Below are 17,796 nucleotides of genomic sequence, written 5' to 3' on the forward strand. Positions count from 1 at the left end.
TCACTGATATAGTACAACAGATGATCATGAATATCTTACATATATGCTTGCCTCTAAGGCTTTGTCGTGTTTATAAAATACACAATACCAAGGTGCCACAATCCCACATAACCATTTGCCCTGGGGCAACTGAAACTCACTCTAGAACAAATAGGATGAATGGGTACAACTTGCCTGTTGAATGTGTAGACACTTGCCCGAATGCCCTGCAATATTGTTATGGATTGTTGCAAGCAGTTCTCCAGTTTACCGGCTTTATTGGCACATTTTCAGTGTGCACTTTCCGCAGTTTCCTTCCTATTTTTTATGTTTGTCTTATCTGCCAAGAAAGAACAGCGTCTTAACCCTTTTTTTTTTGTTTTTGTTACTGTGAGAGCGTATCTGTCCAGACACCTGTAGAGAAGACTAGTGCACCTAGATTTCATGATCAAGTTTGTTAGAAGATGGGAAAATACTTACCAACCTCCCTAGAAAACAGATTATCCTTCAACACTCGCAACGTGTGTGCACATGAAGCTTCAACTATTTTTTTTTTGTTGTTGCTAGTAATGAATGATATTCATGCTGTGCTTGAATGTGACAGGGATATGAGAAATGAAAATATGAGTCACAATTCCCTTGAAAAACATTTGATTTAAAACATAGAGCAGGGCTTCCAAACTACAAGACATTTCCTCCAAGATGACCCATTACGATTACTGTATTCGCCAAATATTTCGCGAGGTTTTAATTTTCGCGAATTTCGCGAGTCAGGTGCTAATTGCGAAATCAAAGACACGCGAAAATATTGACTCTGATCCTGATGTGCATATGACGTACGCGTGTACATTTCTCCGTTCAGTACAGGACTTAACAATCGTGAATTTAACCACTCGTGAAGTCGTCGGGAATTCCTGATTCGCGAAAATTTAGACTCGCGAAATATATGGCGTATACAGTATATGCATAGCACCCCAGGAAATCATTGTTCTCTTTTAAGGCTGGCTTCTTTTTTTTTTTCTTGGGAGAGGGCAAGCTATCTTTGTTCAAGACCGATGTATCATTCTCTAGTTTCAGTCCATGCAATGGTAGGGAAATGATGGGAAAAAAAAAAAAACTATTGAAAAAGTTACAACACCAGGATGTTTGACAAGGAGTCATGTCATGTTCGAAAGTAGTAAGCTGTGATGGTTGTTGTGTTGGCCACATGCAAGACAGAAAGTGGTATCATTTTTCCTTGTTTTTTGCCATACAACATTTGTTGAGCAGTTTCTGATCATTTGACCCAATTCTAATTGTTGTCAATGTGATGTTACAGGAAAAGGAGAGTTTTGCTTCTAAGAAGATACTTTTGTAACCGGAAACAAAGCTTTCTCTTTGATGTTTATGGATAATCAGCTACTTGAGATTGTTTGCCCATGCTTATCATTGATAGGTATCAAATGTTTCTCTTTGTTCTCTCTCCCTCTGTGTCTATCTCTCTATCAATCAATCTCTTTCTATCTATCCAACTATCTATCTATCTGTCTATCTGTATATCTATATATCCATCTATCTCTATTTATCTATCTACCTATCTGTCTATCTGTCCATCTATCTATCTGTCTGTCTGTCCGTCTATCTATCTATCTATCTATCTATATGTCTATCCATCTATCTCTCCGTTTCTATCTATCCATCCATTTATATCCATCTATCTATCTCTGTTTATCTATCTATCTACAAATCTATCTATCTATATATCTATCTATCTATCTATCTATCTATCTGTCTATCTATCTATCTATCTTTCTATCCATGTATCCATCTATCTATCTTTCTATCCTTGACTTCTCTCTGCAGCCTTTCATGTCACCAAGGTACCCCGGTGGACCCAGAGGGCCAGTTAGAATGCCAGGAAATCAGGTATGTTGCTTCCTTTCGTCTCTTCGACTAATTTTCATCATTGTTACATGTATTATTATAATTTATGATTTATTATTATTATTATTATTATTATTATTATTATTATTATTATTATTATTATTATTATTATTATTATTATTATTATTATTATTATTATTATTATCATTATTATCATTATCACTAACACTATTATTATCATTTTATATATTTTTTTAAATTTTTTTTATGAAGGTATTTTCTCTCTCTTGTTTCTTATGACATATTTCTAGCATGTATGTATATGCACACAAGGGAAACCTGCAAGTTTTTATATTCATGAAAAACCTGGTAGCTTGGGGAAACATGGATGGTTTGATTGAATCAATCTTTTAATACTGACCACCAGGGTACATTCTAAAACCACAAATAGTGCCCATCAGAGAATATATGCCTGGAAGTGTACACTCCTAGGTAATGGTCAATTCCAGTCAAGATTTTTTGGCTGTGTGTGTACTCACATAGAGATCAGTGATAGAACTACGCACAATTTGCTATGGGTATTCTCAAATATATTCATGCTGGACCAGGCTTCCTACCCCATGGTATCCCCATGCTACCGTATCTTTAAAAGGCAAAAAAGAAAACATGTCTTGTGATATGTCCCAGGAAGAGTGGTAAATCGAGTGATGCAAGAATACATGTATAAATTGAAATGCTCCTGATCTCCTGCAAAGTCAATGAATGAAAATTAAATACACACACACATCTCTAACTCTGCCCATCTATCCATATGCATACAGTTATACCTCTATGTATGTATGTATGTATGTATGTACAAATGTGTATTTATGAATGGATGGATCTAATATACATACATATCATTTATATATTTTTTATTGTATTTATGTCTCTATAGTTTGTATGAAGCTACAATGTACATCCTCTGGCTGTTATATATGGGATGGTGGTGATGTTGATGGTTTCGTGTATGTGCATATTTTCATGTTTATGTGTGTGTGTGTGTGTGTGTGTGGTTTCTATGTGATATCAGCAATGAAAGGATGAAACCACAGATCAGTGTGTTACTCAGCAGGTACAGATTACACTATGTAGTTGCGTGATCATTATTCACTTTACATTCTTCTTTTTGTTGTGGTTGTTGTTGGTAGGTCTCACATGTGAAAATGGTTGCCATACAAATATGGGCCGGGGGGGGGGGGGGGGGGGAGGGGAACGAGTGACTTGTATGCTCAGCACTGTGGTTAAATAAAGTGATGTGGCACAGCAGATAATGATTGAATTTACAAGAAGGATATGCACAGTGAGAATACACCGAAGAAATCAGGTTAGGTATATATGATATATTAGTGGATATGAAAAAGAAGGAGGAGGGATACAGAAATTGGCACAGTGAAATCTAAAGAAAATGAAAAGCTGAATTAATGCAGCCAAAAATGAAAAATAAAAAGAAAAGAAAATGGCAGATAAGTAGAGAAGTAGGGAAAAGGACAGATTGACACAGAGAGAGAGAGAGAAAAAAAAGGGGGGGGGGTTGTCGAAGGAGAGAATGTTAGAAGATTGACAAGGAGAAAGGAACTATGGAGATGTTTGCCGAGGCTCGACACTAATTTTTTTCTCTGGAAGCCCATTTTGGCCACTAAAATCTCTTAATCTGAAATTTTGGCGGCCCAAAAAAGAAACGTATTTGCCCAAAATAAATGGAAACATGACATTCCATTTTTAATCTTAAATACAATGTAGTTGCCCGATCAGGTCAACAAAAGATAGCCTTTTTGGAAAAAATTTGGTGGCACGACATCAATTTTTTAGTGGTTCCAGGCCACCACTAATGTTTAGCCCTGTGCCACACCTTCTCTAAAGAGGATCTTTACAGATGTCACCGCATCTGCAGTGTCGATACATTGTACCACTTTTGCTGAACATTGAACAGAAATGAAATGTATGTCATATGGCACAGATTTTCGCAATGATCTTGTCTGAAAAGATAGTAGTCACATTGACATCTAGAGTCGGGAGCCCCTTGTGAGTGACACGGTAAAGGAGATTGGTAGGCCCTCACCGGAAAGTGAGTGCTGTTGTCTTTAAAGAATGTGATTCCTTGCCTTTGAAAATGAGACAGGAATTTCATTAAAGGGATGGTACAGCATTGGTGGAGATGAAAATTTGGCTTGTAACTTTTTGCGAGATGCCACAAAAACACTTATGAAATAGTATAGAGCATACTATTTTAAATGGAATTCTAAGTTTATTTGATGAAAATCGGGTGTGGAATTACTAACACATCCAAAAACAAAGTAAAACAAAGCGATCGTATTGATGTGGGTCCCACACTTTATTAGAATCGCTCTGTTTTGGATATCTCAGTAATTTCAAAACCAATTTTCACCAAATAAATGTTGAATTCCTCATGGAATTACATGCTCTTTCATATTTCATAAGAGGTTTCTCATTTTCTTACTAAAAAATGTTAGAAACCTGAAATTAGGTCTCAACCAAAACTATACGATCCCTTTACATAACTTCTCACCTTATGAGGGAGACTTCTGTCCGTTCTGCCATGTGCGCTGTAAACTGTGTGTCTGGGGACTGTAGGAAAAACAAAATGTCAAAGAGAGAAGAAAAGTGTGTTGTCATGACGATGAAGAGCGTGCAGGCAAATTAGAGTGTCACCCGGTCACTCTTTAAAAGCAGTACTGTAGCTGAAGATCCATATTTCTGTAGGTATTTCTGTAAATGTTAAAATATGTGCTAGACTGGCAATGCGCAAAGGAAAAGAAAAAGAATACAAACACAGACAGGAAAATAACTTCCGATTTCAAAATGTGCAGAAAAAAAAATACTGATTGGCAGTTTAGTAAATTAGTAAATGTGCTTTGGAATACTGGAATCATAAATTGTTATGTGTTATTTTCTTTTTAAAGTCATAAATGTGTTGGAGGTCAGTGGTTCATGGCCACAGTGTTTTTGTTTCACTGTTTTTCTGTTGTTCGTCTGATCCGTCCAATTGTTGTGTAATGTTTTTCTCTGCCATGTTTGCGACAGAAGAAAGATGTAGTTTCAGAAATTTGTCATACCGGTAAAAACAAAGCAAGACAAAACTATCAGTAGGGTTTTGTCCTTCAGGTGTGTACTCTGGCCCAGAAAAACCTCATACCTCTCTTTCACTCTCAAGAACCGACATCACAGTGTCTGAAGTAATTCTTTGTTAACCGCGTCATTAACCACAATTCAAGGACACTTTCCTCCATAGAGATAAAAGAAACAAGGGCTAGTGATATGCGTCATTTGAAATATGTCATCACAGACGTGGCTTCTTTTCCTTCCGTCAGAGCCTTAATGACTGTCGCATCTCGACAAAGAAGTTTGATTGGATAATGTGATGTTGGAGCTGACCTCTTCTAGGTCGGTACCGTCAGTTTCATTGGTCAACTTTTACCAGGACATGAACAAAGCCACAGACGTATTTGGATGCTTGAACAGTACAAAGCAAGTTTGATTGACGTAAGTTGTCCTAGGAGCAGCTCACAAACGAGTACAAGTATGACTACATGCAAGCGGATCACATCTATTGTGTTTTGCTTTGTACCCAATGAATGTTTATCGCAAAACCTCACGAGACGAGGGGGTCACTAACGACAAAAACTTTGTTTTCGGGAGCAGTCGAAGCTCTCGCATTCGGAAAGGCAGCCTTTACCAATCACACACACGCTGTCACGGCTCTATGCATTGTCAAGTTCTGAGTATTTTTGCGGAAACGCGCTATCTAATGGACACAGTGAAGGGGCGACTTCTCACATTTTCACATGCTGTATAGAATCATGTATGATTTTGTGCGTTTGTTGACCCAAGTCTGTGCTTTGTCACTTCTTTGGGTTATTTTCTTCTCAATTACCATTAACATTCGTGTTATGAACATGTGGGTCAAGTACCATCATTTGTGTGGACTGATTTTACTTCAGCAAAATATTTGGACACGTATATCAACACTCGTAGATCTAATCATAGCTTGTTTCTCCGAAAAGAATGCAAAACATGACATGAGTGAATATTGTAAGTCTGTAAATGCAACATACATGTTCAGATGCTCTGACTAGAATTGAAAAAGGGGAGGGGTGATAGAATATTAGCTTAGCAGTTTCATAAGAGCTAGTTAGTGGCAGTTGGGAGAGGTGATTTTTGATTCAAAGTCCTCTTCATCGGCAAGCTGTTAGCATTTTTGCAAACTTAGCACACCTGTATTCTGTGCTGATCTACAAAACAAGCTGGTAGCATTTTCGCAAACTTAGCACACCTGTATTCTTCTGTGCTGATCTACAAAATGTGTGAACTTTTTAAGTGAGAACATGTGCTGTCTGGCCTCAGGGAACCCAATTTTGTTCTTGCTTTTTCTTGATTTGTTTTGAAGAGGTGCCCCACCCCCTCTGAACTTGAAGAATTGGAGTTCGGCGAATGAATTTACTTATTTATATACGAAACTCACAAAAACCCTTGCATATATATCTTTAATCTACAATTATTTTTGTTTGTTTGTTTTTCTTTTAGTCTGGTGTGAACACAGCTTGTTGTAAAATCATTTACAAATGTGAAAGGATCATCAAGACATCATACACATCAGAAACTTATTACTAATACTAGTGAAGTTATTGTCACCAGAGGGCAGTATTCTCACAAATGCAGTGGTAGGCAGTTGTCCATTGATCATGAAAGTGGCTGTAATGAATGGGTTTCTTAGGAACATATTGGTCAATCTTTGTTGGCTTTACTGTTGCTGTTATTGTAGTTGTTGTTTTCATGATTATGATTATGGTTATGATTATGGTTATGATCATGATTATGATTATGATTTTATCTTTATTATCAATATCAGCAGCTTTTGTTATTTTATAGGTAGATTGATATATTGTAAGGAGATAAGTGTGCAACTCACTCATGCTTGTATTTACACAATTCTCTATAGCTGTCACTATCAACATATATACCGGGTAATGTCTTTTTTTTTTTCTTTGCTCCCTTCGACTCTTTTCCTGTTTTTTGCCATTTTTTTTTTTTGGGGGGGGGGGGTGGGCAGCATGCAGGCAGTCAATTTTTCTTGTGATTCTATCTCCTTTCTCTTGTTTGAGTGTATAGAAAACATTCCCAATAAAGCACTGTATACTCTGCCAAGTTTCATCTGGTATGTAGTTGTTCTTATGCTGCTGAAAGGATTTAAGTGTTTTGAGCTGAGCCTGACTGTGTATGAATGCCAATTCAACATCATGCAGTGTAAAAAAAAAAAAAAATAAATATGTGTTATTACTCTAGATCTATTCATGCCTTAAATCTAGTCAGCTACAATAAAAAGAATAAAGGGGAAAAAAGGAAAGAAAAACAGTTTGGTCGTAGAGCTATATGTCAATTACATTTGTTTTGCTGCCAACCAGACAAGTTAGGTTTGTGTATATGACAAATGTGTATGTGTGTCAGGTGATGGCTTGATATTATTGATGATGGTGCTGCTGATGATGATGATGTATTTTTTACCCAATCAAAGACACAACAGAACAACATCTTGATGGCATCATCCATTACACTTGACAACCAGAATCGACTTCATATTGTTTAATATGCACAACAGTGAAATATTTGATGCTTGATAGTGAAATATTTCATGCTCCATAGTGAAGTATTCAATGCTTGAGTCAAGTCGACAGGTTGTTACAACAATCATGTACATCGAGTAAGAAGATGCAATTTGAGTGAATTTAGTCATTGTCCTTGAATTATCAGTTTTTATTGTCTCAAACTGTGTGTGTGTGTGTTTGTTTGTGTGTGTATGTTTGATAAATAAAGTGCCCTGATCAGTTTAGAAATCTTCTTAGTCTGTTGGCAAGATGCAGTGAATTTGGTGTGATGTTGTTGAAATTACATGCATCTAAGAATTTGTCTTATGAAGTTACAAAATTCAGATAATCCATTGTTTGCTAACTTTGTTTATTCATAGTATCAAAAATTGCATGAGATTTCATTGTCATAATTTGTATTGACTTTTTTTTGAGAAAAACAAAAATATGACAAGCAAACAATAAAAATGTACACTGAAATGAGGCACCATGTTTATCGAGTAAACTGGAGGATGCTGAACATTTAAGGGGGTATCTCACTGAGCGGCGAACGTTTGCGAATGTAGCGAATTGGGATTTTGCCAGGGTTCGTAAAGGGTTGCAAAAGGTTTGTTTACAGTTATAAGGAAGTTCACAAACGGTTTTTATTGTCGCAAGCAGTTTTTCGTGTCGCAAAGAAATTTTGAACATGTTCAAAATTTCTTTGTGAATTTGTATTTTCGCTAACAGTTGCAAACAATCGCAAAACACTCGTAAGAATTTGCAAACGGTCGTAATACGGTGTCGCGAATATTTTTATTTGATTTGCCACTACTAGCGAACAAGTAACTATATAAAAGCTCCTGAAACAGGCAAGGTTCCACTCTAAGAAAGTTCTTGAAGCTCTTGACATCTCCATCATGTAATTGCTGCAAAAGCTTTTCATATTGAGCAAAGTCTGTCCTCTGCAACAACCACTCTCTGACCCAAACCGTATTTCTTTTCTTCTTCCTTTCTTGTTTTTCTTCTTATTCTTTCTCGTATAAGCTGTACGATAGCTGTAGCAGCAGCCAGGCAAAGCAGCTCTTCACGGATAGCAGCACGTTGAGCCTCTTCTTGGCAGAAATTCATTTCCATATTCTGGAAATCCATCTTTAACGGTGGTCACAAGAGATCTGAATGCAGTGGAAGGTTGTCCGTTCGTTTTATGGGTCTGACTATACATAATTGCCTGGTACTTTTCCAGGTCCCAAAACATTCGCAAATTGTTGCAAGGGATTTGCAAACAGTTGCTAATATTTGCAAAACTGTCGCTAACATTTGCTAATAGTCGCTAATAGTCGCCACCTGTGTTTCGCAAACACTTTTGCAAACATTTGCTCAAGTGTTGCTAATTGTCACTAAACATTGCTAAAAGTCGCTAACTGTCACTAATGGCAGAAGCGAACCTCGATTTTTCGCTAACATTCGTCAGAAAAGTTGGCAAATCTCAAATTCGCTACGTTCGCAAACATTCGCCGATCAGTGAGATACCAGCCTTACAAAACAACAACTTAAACAAATATCATGTACCCCTATCTACAGTGTAGTTCATGAAATTCTTCTTTTCCTGCAAGTGGTAGTATGATTGATGTTATTCTTATTTTGAATTTTAAACAATACATGTAGATACCTCTTAGTCTGAAAATATGGAAACCTTAAATATCTCTTTGAGCAAATTCATGGAAAGTTGATGGGTCTGTTTGAATGTTTGTTTAAATGTTATCATTATTATTATACCTATATTATTATTTTTTTTTTGCCCGTGTGGACTTGTAGTCACATTGAAATAATTAAGAAATATGTACTTAAAGATTCATTACATGATGTCTATTGATTTGGACTTCATTACTTAGTATGATTGAATGCAAAAGTTAATGAGTAGCTTTAGATATATAACTGCAAGACTTCTACTTGTATACAAGATTGCTCTTAAAACAAACTTTCCACATCTTTGATACGATGTTACAAATTTGTATACCACCTTGCAGTCAGTCTGTTCCTCATTCTTATTGACCTGGTTAGCTTTAGAATGAAATTCTGTACCCACTGTATTTTTTGTGGTATTATTTTCACAAACCTTACAAGTCAACGGGTGTTCACAACTTTAGCTGTGTCGACTGATGTATGTATGTGAAATCAAACACATTTGAAAATACTGCCCATTGTAACGCGAATGTTCTCTACTGTATCTGAGAATATGGATTTGCTAACTTTCTTTCTTAAGAGGGATAATAATTTTCACTCCAGCAATGAGTTTCTCAATCGCAGATTCAACCACTTGCAAAATTGTCTTAAATGTCCAAGTTTGGCAAATTACATAGTATATAATGCAATGCATATGCAGGGCTGGGTACTATCTTTCTTCTCTGGGCCACTAAAATCTGTGAATTTGACATTTTGATAGCCCAAAAAAGAAATGTAGTAGTCGGAAATAAAATAAATATAAAGTTAGTTTGAATTTTAGCTGCCCAAATGGGCCGCCAAAAGATAACAATTTTGGAAGTTTGGTGGCCTGATATTTTTTTTTTTTTTTTTTGAATGGCCCTGGGCCACCAGGCCCACTGCTAATGTTAGTTTATCAGTTTATTCAGTTTATCTGCAGACTGGAAATAAGTTCAACTGAAAACCTCGGTGTTCTTTGAATCGTGGGAAGGCTGGGGATGATGCACAGGCCTTTTTCACAGAAACCTGCACTGCTTTCTTTTGTGCTGAGCAAAACATTCTAGAATTGAACCAATGATAGTCCATGTGTACAGGGTGCAGGCAGTGGCATGCTGCCCTCTTGTGACAGAATCTGGCCAGTATGAGGCAGGCAGTGGCCTGCTGCATATTAGGTGTGTTATTCTTGCAAGTGCGTGTTTAGATGAGAAATATTACCTGCAGTTTCTAGGAAAAAAACTAGCCTTTACTAGGTAGCAAAACCATGAAGATAGAGATGAGACTGGATGTCTTTCCCTACTTACAGGAGACATAGTATATAGAGAAAAGGTTGTCTACCCACATTGTATCTGCTTGTCCCCTAGGAATTGTACTGTATCATGGGATTGTGTGGAAGACCTTAGCACTTCAGCAATTAATTTCTCTATTAAGTTGTCATTTAAAAAAAAAAAAAAAAAACTGATGGTCTTCCCATTATTTATTTATAGTTTAGTTTTGGAGAAGGGGGGGGGGGGACTGGGAGAAGATGTAAAAGTATAGAATATATTACTGGTAAACCTTTTTGTAGATGACCTATTGGAATGGTATTATAGGATGCATCATAGGTTGCAAGATTTTTCTTTTTTGAGGGGAGGGGGTGATGGATGGTCTGTTATTAAACCTTTCTGTGCCATGGACATTGGACGGGATGCACCATGCTATAGAGTTTTCTGTGCCGACGGGCACTCAAACCACATAAAGGGTTATAGTAAACGACATATATGTCATGAGGTTTTTGTTTTCGCGAATTTTGAGAGTAGGGTGCTATTTGCACATTTGAAAACATGCAAAAATATATAATCCGATCCTGACATGGATGTGACCTGCAGGCATACATTTGTCTGTTCAGTACTGTTCTCCGTGATTGTGATTTAACCAGTTGGATTCGTGAAATATGTGGCATATAAATCAAAAGAAATTCAAGTACATTTTGTACATACCTTAGAGGAGAGTAGAGGAACGCCTGTCGCATGGCTATGCCTGTTGTATCTTGCATTTGAGGCAAAACGACCCTGGACTGATTAAAACAAACGTAAGACAACAGCACAAGGCATTTGAGGTTGATGTCATTCAGCTCAATCTGTGCATAGGCTGCATTGATTTTCATGTGATATAAAAATGCTGGAGCTGGATTTACACCAGCAGGTTGCAGACAAGAGCAAATACTCATTTTCATGATAGGTGAAAAGCAGTGCTCAACGACTAAAACAATACACTATACATACCATGAGAGCAAAGAGAAATTCACCATTATGTATTTGAAAGCATATGGATACCTAAACTGACACTTTAATACACTCTGTGGAGAAAACATTTTGGTAGTGCTTTCAAGATTTATTCTAGAACAATGCCATTAACTAATTCATCAAATGCTCTTACAACTGGTTAAAAATATATAAGCATGGTCATTAAGATCATCAAATCAATCATCTTTTCAAATCTTTTAACTTTCTGGTTGAGTTGCCATCTGTGAATTTTAAGTGATATACTCTCTGCTACCCTGGAATGGAGACTAATTTCATCTGGCAATGAGGCATTTTATGAGGCATGATTTATTCTATATGCCTTTGAATTATGTGCGTAGAATGACATTAATTTCACACTATTGAAAAAGAAGATATATCTCCTTGATGTTTAGAATGCTAATGATCATATGTTGAAAAGTAGTGCCTACCGGTATATTATTTTATTTCCCAACTAATGAATGTGCATTAGATAAATCACTGCTATGGGCAATACCAATAGCAAAACCAGCTATTAGTTAATGTGACTATCAGAGCTTTGCAGTCTGTTTTTTTTTTTTTAATGGTGTGGGTTTTTGTTTTTGTTTTGATTTTTTGTTTTATTTTTGTTTTTGTTTTTGTTTTTTGTTTTTTTGGGAGGGGGGGGGGGGGTTGCTACAGTATAGCCGAGATAAAACCTGCAACAGGTGATAGGGATACGGGCGATCAAAATGTCAGTCATTGATAGTCCGCTGCTGAGAGAGAGTTTGTAACCCAGGATGTCATACTGAGATATTGTATATCATATGCCCAATTGATCCACTCGTGAGAAAAAGAATGAGGCTGGGACAAGACTACCACAGTAAATTATGAAGAGAAAATGCAAACAAATCGACCCCCCCCCCCAAAAAAAAAAAAAAAAAGCAAAGGAGAGGTGCTACTTAGACACAAGATTTATTTTAATAGAAGAGTATGAAAGTTCAATGTACACTGACTGCACTCATGCAATTGAAAGTACTTGTCGCTGTATAGATTTCAAGGAAATATTCAAAGAAGTGCTTTGTTTTAAAATTCATGGATTCAGGTTCTTGATCGTCCTACTTACCTGACAGGACACGATACACTCAAATACCCAAAGAAATCCCAAACATGGGTTCTTACCTTTCACTCATAAATGCCGTGTTAATGATGAAAAAACAACTGTGAAGAGCACCCTAGTCTTTTAATCTCTAGTGAGGCTAAGTGGGGGGGGGGGGATAGTCGGTGTAGGATGATGGAAAGTGTTGGGCATGTCATTTTGTTGTTCTCTCAACTTCTACAAAACTGCAAATAGTGTATTCACTTGTGCTACCTTCCTGTGCAGATGTTTAGCAAAGAAACAGATGGTCATTAATTTTCAAGCACATCCCGTGAGATTTTGTTGGAAAGATCCAAGGGTTATTCTTCAAGCCCCTTGTCAGCTGAGCAAATTAATTGCATCAGCTGCAAAATATTGCTTTTATAGTCTCCCCGTAGATGCTATATTTGTCATGCGGAGATCCAAACGGTAAATGTTCACTGCTGACGTTTTAATTGCTTTTGACCAAGGCAGTCTCGACATTACGGTCACCCCTGGCTACAAGCACGAACCATCAAAAACAGCATTGTACAATTTAAGATGTGTGTAGAGTTTTAGACAATCACGGGAGGATGATGATAGAACAAATGATAGGCTGGAAGGAGAAGGAACAAAAAGAAACTAGTGATAGATTAAAGGGATAGTATAGTTTGGTTGAGATGGGCTTCAGTTTTTTTTTTTAGATTTAATGAGAAACCACTTATAAAGTATGAAGAGGCATATAATTCTAAGGAATTCTAAGTGGGTTTTTTTTCCATAAAAATCACTTTTGAAATAGCAGAGATATTCAGAAACAAAGTGATCCTAATAAAAGATGGGTTCCACCTTTTATTAGGACCATTTTGTTTTTTTCAGCCGTTTCAAAAGCGATTTTCATGTAATAAACTTTTATTTCCTTTGTAGTGATACTGTAACACTGGCCCAAGAAATAAGATGCATTCATCGATGGGTAACACGAAAACTTACTGTGGATTCCATGGCATCTACAAGAAGAAAATCCAGGGAATGTAGTTTAATCCTGAGCCAAGCAGAGTGGTAGTTTGAGCTGAAGTTTGAGCTGATAAGCTCTTCCATAACCAATGCCAAATGCAAAGAGAAATTTCTTGGAAAGGTTTAAAAGAAGAATTTTCAGTTCCCTGCAAATATTTATGGTACAACCTAGCATATGTGCGTGTTTTGGGGTTATGACGATGAATGAAACATCATTTTGTCCAGACTTCCGTTCGGGCAGAGAGATTGAAAAATTGAGGTTGACTGTGTGTCTTCCCCTCACGGGCGATATTTCATCAAATGAAGCCCAGCAGCCTTCACATTACGTACATGGTCAATAGACGTTTAATCACGAACGAGAGCCAAATGTGGCGTGACAGATGTTTAGGACTGATGCCTGGTGAAAGTTATTGGCCCTGCTTTTTTTTTTTTTCCTTTTATCATCCTTTAGCCGTGCATGTATGCACATTGGACCACATCGTTGCAATATTGATCACAACCGTGGCATATCCAAAGTGCTTCTGACAGCAGATTTTGATTGGAATGAGTCGCCTTTTCAGATATGATTAAAAAAAGACCAATGGGGGGGGGGGGGACCAACAAGAAGGGACATGATTTCATCATACAGCCGCCGTGTCAGGTGCACACAGGGTGGAAATGAAATTGGTTATTGATGTTGAATAGAGCAATGTTATTATTTCTCAAGATGTGTGCTTAGTTAGTGTAGATGTGCAGAAGAATCTTCGCCCAAAATATCTGCCAATATTTCATAACTCATTGCATATCATGCCCAAGAGAAGCACTGTTTTCACATGAAATCTCTGTCAAGATGGCAATGCTATTGTGAATAGGTACAGACATCAATATTATTCTTGCTCTCCTTTTGTAGGAGCTTGAATATAAATGAATCAAATCCTAAACAGATCAGAGCGAATGACACTAGATTTGGAATAACAGCTACAGGTTTTATTCCCCTCCCACTACAGTACCAGTATTAAATGCTTGTATCAGCTTTCAAGTGAATGGGAAAGGTGTTGGGAAGTTGTAAAACAGAACAGAGGAAAAGAAGTGAATTAAAATTAGGTGACAGTTGGTGAGACAATGAATGCAAAATTTCATATCATGAATCAAGTGTCAAGATAGACCAAGAAATGTTCAATATTCCTAAGCCATGCCTTTACATATAAATCGAGAGAAGGATCTTACAAAGGTTTTGGATTTTCTGTGTCTCAGTCCCAACATGATAGAATTAAAGCATGCAGTGCACATAATACCATGAAGGAAAATAGCAGCAATATCAATTTTACATTAAACTTAGTTTCTGTGATTTATCTGTATCACTTGGAATATAGAATGTTTAATACACACCTTCACTGTATGTTATTGTGATATTCCTTTATGCATGTGGTAATTTGGGTTAGGATTTAGAAAGGAGATGGTTTATTTGATTTTGCTTCATTGATACTGGTCCAAAGAAATTATAATAAATAATAATAATAATAGCTGGTTTTTATATAGCGCATTTCACGCACTTCAGGGTTTCAATGCGCTTTACAGACTATTATTCATTATTACAAATTATGACAAATTATGATTCATGGAACTTTTTGCAATTCCCCTGAGACATCCGGAGTGATCATCTCTCTCAAAATACTGGTGCATTACTGAAAAGTAGACTGGAAGCAAGTACTTTGATATGTATTGTAAAAATGAATACGTGCAATTAACAGAATGATGAATTAGAATGTGAGCAGAGAAACTATTGGCGGTCAGCTTGTAGAAATACGAGGGAATAATACTCCAGATGTTTATCATACCAAATTAATAAGTGCAGTTTTACTACCGAGCACAGTGAATCTAGTAGTCTTATCAGTGATCCTTGCTCGTCCTCCCTTCTCAAAAGACCCACTACTAGTTAATCAGGCAGATTTTACTCTTGAGTGCAGTGAATCCAGTATTCTTATTAGTGATCCCTGTTCTGTCCTGTCTTCAGAGACCCTCTTCGATATCTATCTGGGTGTGTTTGTACATATATATATTCATCGAAGTTGTCATATTCTCCATTTCAGTTGGTGCGGCATATACTTCAAGGAATATATATTTCAAGCTTCAGAGATATGTAAGATGTCATTGTGCATCTGTTTCCTTGGTCAATTTGATTGTGCTCTGCTGCCGTCACAGCGGGGTAGGTCGTCTATTTTGTCTGCCAGACAGCATCAACATGTTGTCAGAGAGAATGGCTCCAAATTTTGATGGACTCGCCGCCTGTTAGGGGATCATTTATATCAATCGTCAGAAGTTTGGATCATAATATGCTTCGTACATGTATTCAGAGAGAGAACAAGATGAAATGAAAAGGGGTGGGGTGGGAGAAGGGGAAATATAGCAAGAATTGGGCACATAGAAAAGGTATGGGGAGATGGGAGGGGAAATTATCATCTTTTGGTAATAATGTGGTACAGTAGTCTTGTTGCAGTGCTCCATGCACTTCATGGTCAAAAAGTTCTTGACATACTAGCGACGCATAGTTCTGTGCAATTTGATATCGTGGACCTTCTATCTTTTTTTTTTTTTTTTCTTAAGTCAGGGAAGGATCGATAGATCCACAGAAATCTTGTATAGGGCAGCCGCATTTGGCATGAATTAAATGGGTGCAGCTGATTTGATAGGCGGGTAATGGGAAATTGATTCGAGAGTTGGTCAGGATGATAAAAAAAGAATAGAATTGTGATAGAAGCATATGGCCATCATTTGCAAGTTTACCTGCTTTCTCAAAAAGGGTGAATTACAGAGGATTGTAAATCTGATTCAAATGCTTCTCCATCTCTTTGAGTCTATTTTGCCTGGTTTTGATTGGAGATGTGTAGAAGGATTTTCCTCTGTTTCGTTTTTGTTGTGGATCTACGAGCATTGCAGGGCGAGACCTAGGCACTAGAATAATGGATTTTCCCCCGAGTCCTTCAACTATAAAGTAAGAGACAACTACAGAATACTACACATGATCTCTTTAAGTGCCAAAGATTGTTGGTTAAGGGGAAAAAAAATAGAGAAGAAGATGTAGAGGAGGCGGAGAAATTCATCATTCTTTTAAATGTCATCCGCAACAATTTGCATTCAAATAGGGGAAGAATAAGAGGAATGAGAATGAGCGCTATTACGGTAGAGGGGAAATGACAATGGGCCGAGGATTATGCCATAGAGGGTAGACATATTTTGATCTTGAAGAGGTAGTAGTAACATGTTGTTGCCATTTGTAAAAATATGCAGTGTGCCTGTGCGTGGACTTGAATTTGGGATTTCTGAGCTCGGAGAAGGGGATGGAACGAGACAGGAAAGGGTAAGGTTGGGAGTTGATGGGTGAGTGGCGGGGAGGGCAGGAGGAGAGATGGGGGAGGTGAAGATCTGGCGTGTCGTGTCGGGAATGCATTCATGCGTCCGCTGAGCCATAGCAACCCGGTGACATCTTAATGTGACAACACAATCAAAACAGTGGGATATGGAGGCATGCATTATGTAGGAGATGAAGGGAAGGGATTCGGGCAGGCAAACAGGTGCACGGATGCAGAATCCTTCCCGTCATTGCTGCCGGGCAAGGAGTAAGAAGGGGGGGGGGGGGGGGAAGGGAGAGGGGTAATAAGGATGGACTCCGCCCGGAAGATGAGTGCTGATGATTGTGCCCCTGCCCTGCCTAATCTTCCTTATATCTATCAATCAAGATACAGTGTGGTTGTAAAGGGTAATTGCCGGATTCGTTCTCCGACATTTGGAGGAAAGGGAAGGGATAGGATTGGAGGGGAGGGGGTTAGAATCACGGGATGGAGACTACTGAAATTTAGAGATGGCGTTCTCTGGAGGGCAGTGAATGTTTGTTCTTACCTTCAGGTCATTACTGGACCTTTTTGATGTGCTTCATCCACGTCACTCACGCTGAGCTAAAGGAGGTAGTCCGTATTTCTCTTTACTCAGGAGAGGCCCTCTTGAGTTGCAGCCAAAATTCTATCTGGAGATTGCAGTCCAAGCCAGTCCAAAATATACGTGTACCTATGTGTGTGAAAGTGAGAACAGAAAGTGAAAGTGAGGATCCTCCCTTTTTCCCATGTAACACCAAAGCCATCTTCCAGTATCTTTTAAACAAACCTAGTGTGCTTTTAATAATCATTTTGTTTTGTTTCGTTTTGTTTGTTCTGCAGTGAAGAGCAATACAAACTGTGTGGGCACCACAAATTGCCCATTTCAATGACACATGCAGGGAAAACTTCATTAT

The 17,796-nt window shown here is 37.7% G+C and overlaps 1 protein-coding gene across 5 annotated transcripts in view; it reads left to right on the forward strand.

Annotated features, from left to right (window-relative positions):
* LOC140236666 (single-stranded DNA-binding protein 3-like) overlaps window positions 1-17,796 on the forward strand; it is a 176,051-nt gene that overhangs the window by 83,575 nt on the left and 74,680 nt on the right. For all 5 annotated transcript variants that reach the window (XM_072316586.1, XM_072316588.1, XM_072316587.1 and 2 more), the window contains one exon: window positions 1,822-1,884. In XM_072316586.1, coding sequence (XP_072172687.1) covers window positions 1,822-1,884 — 63 coding nt within the window. The remainder of the gene's footprint in view (window positions 1-1,821; window positions 1,885-17,796) is intronic.

The sequence above is a fragment of the Diadema setosum genome, chromosome 13 (assembly GCF_964275005.1).
Source record: "Diadema setosum chromosome 13, eeDiaSeto1, whole genome shotgun sequence".
Lineage (NCBI taxonomy): Eukaryota > Metazoa > Echinodermata > Echinoidea > Diadematoida > Diadematidae > Diadema > Diadema setosum.